Raw genomic sequence first — 10,064 nt, forward strand, 5'->3', positions numbered from 1 at the left:
AGGTGACGATGAAGTCCGCTTGTGTTTCCATCTTTTGTTTTCAAAGACTTTTTGCACGCCTTGCATTCAGCACCGTCACTTGTTTTTTGAAAATATCTCCAGATTTTGTTTTTTATTGGTGACATTTTTGATCGTTGAAATGAGGCAAGAATATCTCTTTTCAATATGAGCAATATGTGTATTTATTTAATTTTATATATAAGTTAGATGGGTCATGAATTTATAACACAATGCCGCAGTGAATGTTGCGCAGTTAGCCTTAGGAACCAACTTCAAAGCTAAAATCGCTCATGAAGAAACTATTTTATTTTTATAAAAATTTCCACGATTTGTTTTTGGAAAACTGTTTAGAAAATATCTCCATAATGCCAAACACTTAAATCCAAGTTATAATTCGACCTGCCCTAATAACCAGCAGCTTGCTGTTGGTTCAAAAGTATATTCCGTCACATACCTAAAAACCATACATAATAATGTTTTTATTTTATAAAATAAAAACATTATTATGTTATTACTTTTAACATTGAAAAACAAATAAATAAAAGTTTATTTGTTTTTCAATGTTAAAAGTACCTTTTACAATACATATTAGCATCATTCATTCGTCATTCATTCATTCCCAATCTCCATTCGTTAAACCTAAAGTTCCTCTCAAAAACAAACTTTTTGAAATTTGACGGCTCCATTTAATTTTATTTGTCTCAATAAACACGCATCAATAACAATAATAATAACAACAACAACAACAAAAAACAATATATTTACCAGAAGTATAGATGTTTTACATAAGAATGTTATAACTTATAAAAAATATTTGTACAGTCTACTTTATGAATGGTTACTCTTATATAGCTAGACTAAATCGAGAAGAGCGACCATGAACAAAACAAAACAAAAGAAAAAGAAAAAGAAAAAAAAAAGTAGCAAATAAAACAAATAATACACTCACAGAAGGTTGCAATTAGTCTACATTCATATTTGTATCTTATTTTTTATGGTGATTTATCTATTATCACCAGTGATACTACTGCTATTTCTATTTATCTTGATGTAGCAAGTAGTATTTTAATTTGGTTTTGAGAACATATTTTTTAATGTTGCTAAAAGGAATTGATTTTAATTTATTTTGAATTTGGTTCCAGTCTATTAAAGCAGAGTATTTAAAGGAATGTTTGCCGTAGGATTTTGTATTATATTTTTGCACACTCAGTGCACATATGAAAGAATTTCTTGAAAGTTGACAGTTAACTGTACTGTGTAGAGTAAACCATTTATTAAATATAGGAAGTAGCTTTTTGTTTAGGCAGTATGTGAGATGAGAGTGAAACAAAGCATAGTAAATAGATTTTAAAGTTTTTTGTTCAATAAAATGTCTTAGCTTTGACAGGATGGAAAGGGATCTATTCAACTTATTAGATAAATCGTTGTAATGGTAAGTCCAGGCTAAGTTTTCGTCTAGCTTTAGACCCAAGTTGTTTACATTTAACTTAATTTTGAGCTGCTGATCTAACTTTGTGAGACGACTTTTAAATAGTATAAAATTAAATTTTTTGGAGTTAAGAGAAATTTTGTTGGCATTTAGCAAGAGGCATAGTTTTTTAAGATCATAGTTAACATATTTGTTGATTTTTTTAACAGACTTATAAAAATAGAGAAAGTTTGTGTCATCTGCAAAGTATTGGACTCTACAAAATTTTAAAGCTTTAGACGTGTCATTTATATAAATAAGAAGCAATATAGGGCCAAGGAAAGATCCCTGAGGAACACCTACTATGATATCGTTTAGATCTGAGCTTATCCTACTAACGGATACTAATTGAGTTCTATTAGTAAGAAAAGATTTGAACCAAGAGTTTGAGTCTCTTCTAATACCATAGTAGAATAGCTTATAAACAGTGTCAAATGCCTTTTTTTAAGGTCGATAAAAATGCCACATCCAAACATTCCTTCATCCAGAGAATCTTTAACTTTTTCTGTTAGCCTTAATAAAGCAAGTTATGTAGAGTAGTTTGTTCGAAAACCAAATTGTAATTAACAAAACAGTTTATTTTCATTGAAGAATTTGTATAAGCGGTTAAACATTAGCCTTTCGGAAATTTTATCAATGTCGGAGAGAAGAGAAATTGGGCTATAGTTTGATATTAATAGTTTAGAATCAGTCTTAAAAATAGGTACAACTTCTGCAGTTTTTAAGTTTTCTGGGAAAATACCACTTGAGAACAAGATATTAAAAATGTTAGAAAAAATTCTTGAGGGTTCCCTTTTTAACAGTTTTAGAATTTTAACAGGCAGACCATTTGGTCCAGAAGCTTTATTTGCGTCTAAAGAGTTAATAACTTTTGAAATTTCATGTTCGTCAGTAGGTTTTATAAAGAAAGATTTTTGAAAAGGATTTGATAAGTAATATGTGAAATGATTCATGGATGAAGGAATTGATGCGTGGACATCCTTACCAATGTTAGTAAAGTAGTTGTTGAGAGCATTACAAATATCAAAAGGGTTTGTTATTGTTCTATTGTTATGTACGATTACGTTAGAAGTTGTTTGAGAGTTACTTTTAATATTAATGTTTCAATAATGTTTTTGGTACCTTTCCAGGTTGCTTTTATATTTTTTATGTTTCCAGTAAAATAATTATCATAGTATTTTTTTTTTGCTTTCTTTGAGTTTAGATTGGAGGTTATTACAAAATGTTTTATACTCATTATGAAATATGGTTTTATTTATTTGATTTTTAGACCTAGTATACTTTTTAAAGAGATTGTTTTGTGCTGTATAGAGTGTTTGAGTTCATCTGATATCCATGGTTTAGTCTTGAATTTAATGCTTTGTTTGTTAAGCTTTTTCAAAGGCGCATGGATATCGAGCAGTAGATTAATGTTGGAAATAGTATTCTCAAGAGAATGAGGACAATTATCAGGGTATATTTTTGGTTCTCTGTCTAAACTAAGATTGTGAAAATCGTTTCTAAATGCAACTTCATTGAACCTATTCCATTTTCTTTCCTGGATTAAGAGCGTTTTATTAGGTGGTGGTTTAAGAATATTATAAGCGATCAGAAATTGGGGAAGATGATCAAAAATTGTGGTGGTAAGATTCCCTGCTTTATATTTATTTGATTTAATATTTGAAAAGATGTTGTCTATTAGTGTTTTTGATGTTTAACAGATACGAGTAGGGTGGACAATGTGAGGTAGAAAGTAATTTGAGGTGAGTAAATCTAAAAAGTCTCTAGTATATGAATCTGTGTCATACATTCATCTGTGTCATTGGTCAACAGACCAATGTTCAAATATCCTAAAATGAATACAGTTTATTTTCTTTTGTTAGATTTTTGAGTAACGGATTAAGATAGAATGATAGGAAGTTGTCTAAAGACATTTTTAGATGCCTGAAAACACAACCAACAATAATATTTGATTTTATTGGATTTATAATTTAAATGAAAATAGATTCTAGTTCTTTTGGTTTTGTAATTAGTGTAAATAAATGTATTATATATAAACTATTGTTGTGTTGCGACAGAAGGAACATTGTGGGTGTGTCATTTATTACATTGTATATAACGTTTATAATGTTTATTATACCCTCGGGGGTATGTGCAAATGTATATATATTGAGTAAAGATATTTACAAAGCCTGTGAGAAAAACAAATATAGAATTAATATTACAAGCTATTTCGGCAATGAGTATCGTGATAAAGTTTGCAGATTTGGTGTCGTAATACGATGGTTTGGGTGAATTTTCTGAATGGATACAGAAATGTGAACTGGTAGCAAAACTTCAAAAAGTTGACGAGTTGCATGTGGTGCTCCCCTTATTTCTCTCTGGCGGAGCGTTTGCCGTTTATCAAGGTCTTAGTGATGAAATAAAAGAAGACTACAACGAAGTGTAAAATGCACGGATTACTGCCTTCTCTGCTTCTCCGCTAACAGCATACGAAGAATTCGTAAATCGCCGTCTTAAAGAGAACGAGTCTGTTGACGTATATCTCGCAGAATTAACGAGGCTGAGCAAGCTAATATCATCTCACGTAAGCGAAGAGTGGATAAGGTGCGCATTCATTCTCGGGTTACCTGACGAAGCAAGAAAACAGCTGCAAACCGCATGCTCAATATCAACAATGTTGCTGTACCAGATCGCTGAAAAATCAAGAAGTTTGGTAATTTTACGTCGTAAAGAATCATGTTTTGTTAGTTGCGTGAATCCTGTTGCCATCAGCCCAAGGCAGGTTCCTTAAGGACGCGGAAAAAAGACCATAACTTGCTACCGTTGCGGCGAGGATGATCATATCAGTCGAAATTGTAGCAAAGAAATTGACAAGAAGAGGTGCTTTGTGTGTGGAATAGACAATCACCTGGCCCTGCACTGCTATAAAAAGTGTACGAACTCAAAAAACATGGAAGGGAAGCCACCCGTTTTTGTGCGAGCGGCTTCCCACAAAATTTAAAACCGCTAACTCTCTGCGTATATGTTAATGGAAGAAAAATAAAAGCATTGTTGGACACTGGATGCTCCAAATCCAATTTTAGTCGGGAAATTGTAAATGCAAAAAATATCAAACTCGCAAGAGAAAAGGTTGTTATGATGAATGGAAACTCAATTGAAATAAAACACCAGATTGTTGTTAATCTTTCTATAAATGATACCACCATCGATTTGGAATGCCTGGTGGCAGACATTGTTCCCGAATATCAAATGCTACTTGGTATGGACGCAATACGACTGCTTGGAGGTGTCCAAGTCGGGAGAGACGGCAAAACCATAAACTTCAATGTGGAACAACTAACTATTGATGCTACTGCTGTTTCTCAAGAAAAAATGAGTGAAGTATCCTCGTCTACTATTCTAAAGCTGATTGATAAAGACTTCGTAGCAGAATTCAAAAATTGCAGCTGGAGCGTGTCTTGGAAATGGCTGATGGAACCACCAACTTTAACTAACAAAATTCCAAACTATCATATCTCTGAGGACGTTAAAAGTGAGTACGCAATGGAAATAAGTGAATGGATAGCACAGGGATGGCTGAAACCATTTGAAGGGAGATGTAATGGCATCATTCCATTGATGGCAGTAACTCAACGAAATAAGTTAAAAATACGTCCGGTGATGGATTACCGGGAGTTGAATCAATTTGTATCCAGTCATACTGCAGATGGCGATGTTTGCAGTACCAAACTTCGCAACTGGAGAAAGTTGGGAGAAAATCTTGAGATAATCGACTTAAAGAAAGCGTACCTGCAAATTCGTGTCGACGAAGCATTATGGAAATATCAAGTTGTGGAATATGAAGGGCAGCGTTACTTTCTAACAAAATTGGGTTTTGGTTTAAATGTGGCGCCCAGAATAATGACTAAAATCTTAAAAAAGGTATTATCCTTAGATAAATTTGTCGAGTCTGGGACGGATTCATTTATTGATGATATCATTGTCAATAATAACATAGTGTCAAGTTGCAGAGTTCAAGAACTCTTGAAAAAATATGGCTTGGATTCTAAGTTGCCAGAAAAACTTGTCGGTGGTCGTGTGCTTGGATTGCGAGTATACAAACAATGCAACCAAGTCCGTTGGAAACGTGACAACATACCCAAAGTTCCGGAAGGAAAAATGACACGTCGGCAAATCTTTTCTTGGTGCGGACAGCTGACCGGACATTTTCCAATAGCAAATTGGCTGTGCCCTTCGTGCAGCTATCTAAAAAGAGTTTCCAGTAGTTGTGGATGGGACTCTTTAGTGAACGAACGAGTTGTTAAATTAGTAAGCAGTTTGAATAAAAGACTTACAAAGGAAGATCCCGTTCATGGGTTATGGAACGTCAAAAACATTTCTGAAGCAACAGTGTGGTGCAATGCAAGCAGTTTAGCTGATGGCATAGTTTTGGAAGTGGCTGGCGAAATAGTAGAAGACTGTTCGTGGCTGAGGAAACAAGAAGATACGGCTCACAATAATCTTGCAGAGTTAGAAGCCGTGATAAAAGAAATTAATCTAGCAACAAAATGGGGATTCGAATGTATTAACATAAAGTGTTAATACATTCGAATCCCCATAATTATCGGTGACAAACCCGTTCGAGTACACGGTCTTGGAGAACCACTTGTCCGTCGCCGGTTGTCGTTAATTGAAGACCTTGTGAAGGAGTGCAGTATAAAATTAAAACTTCTCCTGGTAAAGTCAGCAGAAAACAAAGCCGATGCTCTTACGAGGGTACCACAGAACTGGCTGCATTCAAACCATTCTGCAATGACAGCAAACATTGTACCGCCTGATGTGAAGTCGTTTCATAATCTTCATCACTTTGGAGTCAATCGAACACTTTATTTGATGAAACAGACATATCCGAAGGAGAAAGTTTGCAGAAAAGAAGTTGAATCAGTCGTGAAAAGTTGTGAAAGATGTATCGGTGGATCCTGCAACAATTAGATGGGAAGAAGGAAATCTTGAAGTTAGAAAGAGCTGGCATCGTTTGGCTATTGACATAACCCACTACAAATCAGAGATTTATTTGTCTATTATTGACTGTGGGAAAAGGAGCATGTTTGCAATTTGGAGAAGGCTACAGAACGAGAAAGAAACAACAGTGTGCTTCCATTTAGAAGAAATATTCCGAGAAAGAGGATATCCGTGGCAAGTTCTACTTGACAACAGCAAGGTTTTTCGACCAAAACTTGTTGGTGAATTATGCGCAGAAAGGGGAGTGTCCATCCTGTTTCGTTGCGCTTACAGGCCATCTGGAAATGGAATTGTTGAACGTCATCATCGCACAATCAAGCGCATGGCAGCCAGAAGTGGCAAAGTTAAAAATGGTATATTGGTATAACATAGCTCCCATAAAAAATGGCGAGGAAACATCGCTCCCCTAGAAAGCTATATTTTTCTACGAGTGGAAACCACACACAATTTCTGCCAAAACTTACGTGGAAGTTCTCCACAACTATACACAAGGACAAGAAGTATTTGTAAAACCACCTGAATCAAAATGCACGAGCGAATGGAACAGAGGAAGAGTCTCAGATGAAGGACGAGGAGTTTCGGTAGAAAACAATGGATTGCCGAGACACATGTCGGACGTCCGTCCTGCTCCCATTGTAGCTGACTTGTCTATCAGAGAATCGGAAGAACCCATCGCGGATAACCTAAATCTCCGAAGATCGACGCGAGTGCGGAGGTTTCCGAATAAGTATGCGGACTTTGTGATCTAGAGATCAAGGGGTGTTGTAATTAGTGTAAATAACTGTATTATATATAAACTATTGTTGTGTTGCGACAGAAGGAACGTTGTGGGTGTGTCATTTATTACATTGTATATAACGTTTATAATGTTTATTATACCCTCGGGGGTATGTGCAAATGTATATATATTGAGTAAAGATATTTACAAAGCGTGTGAGAAAAACAAATATAGAATTAATATTACAGGTTTATAGATGTGGAGATCGTTTCTGGGTTTATAGGCGAGCCTGTTATTTATATACAGTAATGCACCACATGCATGTGATTTAGATGGTGTGTGTTCATAGGAATACCCATTTTTGTTTTGGACTTAGGTATCCGCCTCTTGCGAGATGCAGTATATATTTCTACTTTATACACCTCTTGCGCCTCTATTTCAAACTTCTCAAAATTTTCTCTAGCATACTGAACAAATTCTATAAGTTAATCATATAATTAGACCATGATTGATAAGTCACAAGAGTATGACTGCAGTGTTTTATTGACCTTATTGATCCTTTGAAGCAATGTGTGCCAGATTATTGTTAATAATACTTTTTCGAAAGATTTGATTTTCTTCAGCAAACAATTTGCTTCAAATCTTGTATTGTGTTTTTCCGTTTCATCATGAACCATTTACATTAAAAATTAAAGTGATGGCATTGTGTCTTCCCTTAACGCTTGAACCACATCTGCATTTCCAGACCACCTGGTTCCAGAAAAGGATTTTAAAGTTAGTCCTTCTTAAGTTTTTTTATGTTGGAAGTGAATAATTCCCACCTAAATGGAGAAGCTGAGAAGAATGTTTACAATGCTTGCACAAATCCAAAATAAGCAATTGCAGCTCTACACGACTTCACTCACTCCAACCAAATTAAGAGAGTGAGCAGAAAAGGGAACAAATTCTGCTAGAAGATATGCAAGATAGTACTTTGCCTCCTGAATTTCTTTAAAAATATGTTGTTGGACTTTAGAAGACATTACTTTTAAGATTCCTACCACAGTCTGAGAGGACAGATAGTTGACATGGCCCTTTCCTTTATTACCATGTTCATTGATGAACATGGTAATAAAGGAACAATGATCAAACTTGCTTATTAACTCTAATAAACCTAAAAAATTGCCAATTTGTTTCCAAAAAGCTTGCAGACATAGCAAAATACTGATTTTGAACTTGGAGAATATATGAGCCATTCCCGTTGAATCTTTTTACCATTTTTTTTTAGGCTGAAAAAATTGTTCTTTGAACACATTCTAACTTTTTCTCCAATTTGTCATCCCGAATTAGATATAAGTTCTACATTTCGCTTTGGTGGATAAAAAACAAAATATTCTCGAATTGTTAAATTCGTAGGAGGCCACAGAGCAGGATCATCCAAGTCAGGCTTTTCTTGCAATGTTACAAGTGAATATTCAATATTCATTGAACAGGGATCTCCAAAGGCAATTACTTCTTTTAAAGCAATTTCTTTTTCAACTGTAATTTCTTCAACAAGAGGATTTTCTTCATGAGGAGCTCTTTCTTCATAATGAGCATTTCTTCATAAAGAGCAATTTCTTTATGAAAAGCAATTTCTTCGGCGCTACTGCAGTTTCTTTCTCCCCCCCCCCCCTTTTTTTTTATGATTGATTATGATAGAGAATTTTATGCTGATTAAGAATGATATAAAAACATAGGTCTGAAAATCAAAGGAAAGTGCTCTAATTCGACGTCAAAGTTTAAAAAACTCCCAATATAAACGCTAATATTCGCCATTTTGAAAATAACTGCTGATGGCTGTTTTAGTCACTGTAATTAATTCGTAGTTAACGTAGTTTTTGTGTTAAAACGTAACTAAAACACGTTCATTCAATTTGCACGCACAATTTAAAAAATTCTTTCGTGCTAACCAACAGAATTTCAAAACTAAATTCATTAAAAGAGAAACAATTGTAAACATACAATTAAAAAGTAATTAACATATGATTCGTCATTTTTTTTAAATTTATTTTATTTTCATAATTAAGCAAGACCAAAGAATATATTACATTTTATTCAAATTTATTAAAATTTTTAAAATAATAAATGTTATTCATGGACATACTAATGTTCATTGATGTTCGTTGAAGTATGTTTATTTCAAATTTTATTAATAAAACATACAAACATTCAGTATGTTTATTTCAAATTTTTTTTATGAACATACTTCAATAATGTTCTTTGCAAAAAATGTTTTAAATAAATTTTTGTGGCTATGAAAATAGCCGTTTTTGGTCTACGATGATCCTAGAGTATAAATTATAATGTACGTGATGTTTCCTATGCACACAGTAAGCACTACTCTGGTCAGACTGTGTATCCTGTTACAACCTGGTCCCAAAAATGATAAAAACGATGTTCGTTGAATCTTTGCATCCACATGAATTCTGATAAATAATCTGTTATCATTTCGCGATTAGTCGAACCCATCATTGATTTGAGTTTTGCTTTAGCTCGACACCACATAGCTTCCACAAGATATATAGTTACTCCTGTCTGAGTATCCACAAAGTTGTAGGTGTGATTAAGTGTGTCGTGTTGATATAAAGGCCTTTGCAAGCCATTATATGCTCCCCACATATCACTCCAGATAGTAGTGCCAGGTAGGATCCATGTATGTATGAATGGAATCAATGTTGCCGCATCGCGATTTTGTACTGGAATTAAAAATCCTTTTTTAGTCGCAGGTTCATAACCACCAAATATCCACTGTTGCTGAGTTATGCGACCAACGTGGTTCTTTCTTTTACAAAATCTATTTCAACAATGCACCCAGGACCGCCTATTGGATCAGGGTTATTGAGGAAGTACTCGACGCAAATGTCTCTGCAAATG

General features: G+C 34.3%; 1 protein-coding gene across 1 annotated transcript; it reads left to right on the forward strand.

Annotated features, from left to right (window-relative positions):
* The first annotated feature begins 4,588 nt into the window (after nt 1–4,588).
* On the forward strand, nt 4,589–6,031 carry LOC136074141 (uncharacterized). The gene has a single exon (XM_065786444.1). The coding sequence runs from the start codon at nt 4,589–4,591 to the stop codon at nt 6,029–6,031; it is 1,443 nt and encodes a 480-aa protein (XP_065642516.1).
* Nucleotides 6,032–10,064: the final 4,033 nt, after the last annotated feature.

Source organism: Hydra vulgaris, chromosome 01 (assembly GCF_038396675.1).
Source record: "Hydra vulgaris chromosome 01, alternate assembly HydraT2T_AEP".
Classification (NCBI taxonomy): Eukaryota; Metazoa; Cnidaria; class Hydrozoa; order Anthoathecata; family Hydridae; genus Hydra; species Hydra vulgaris.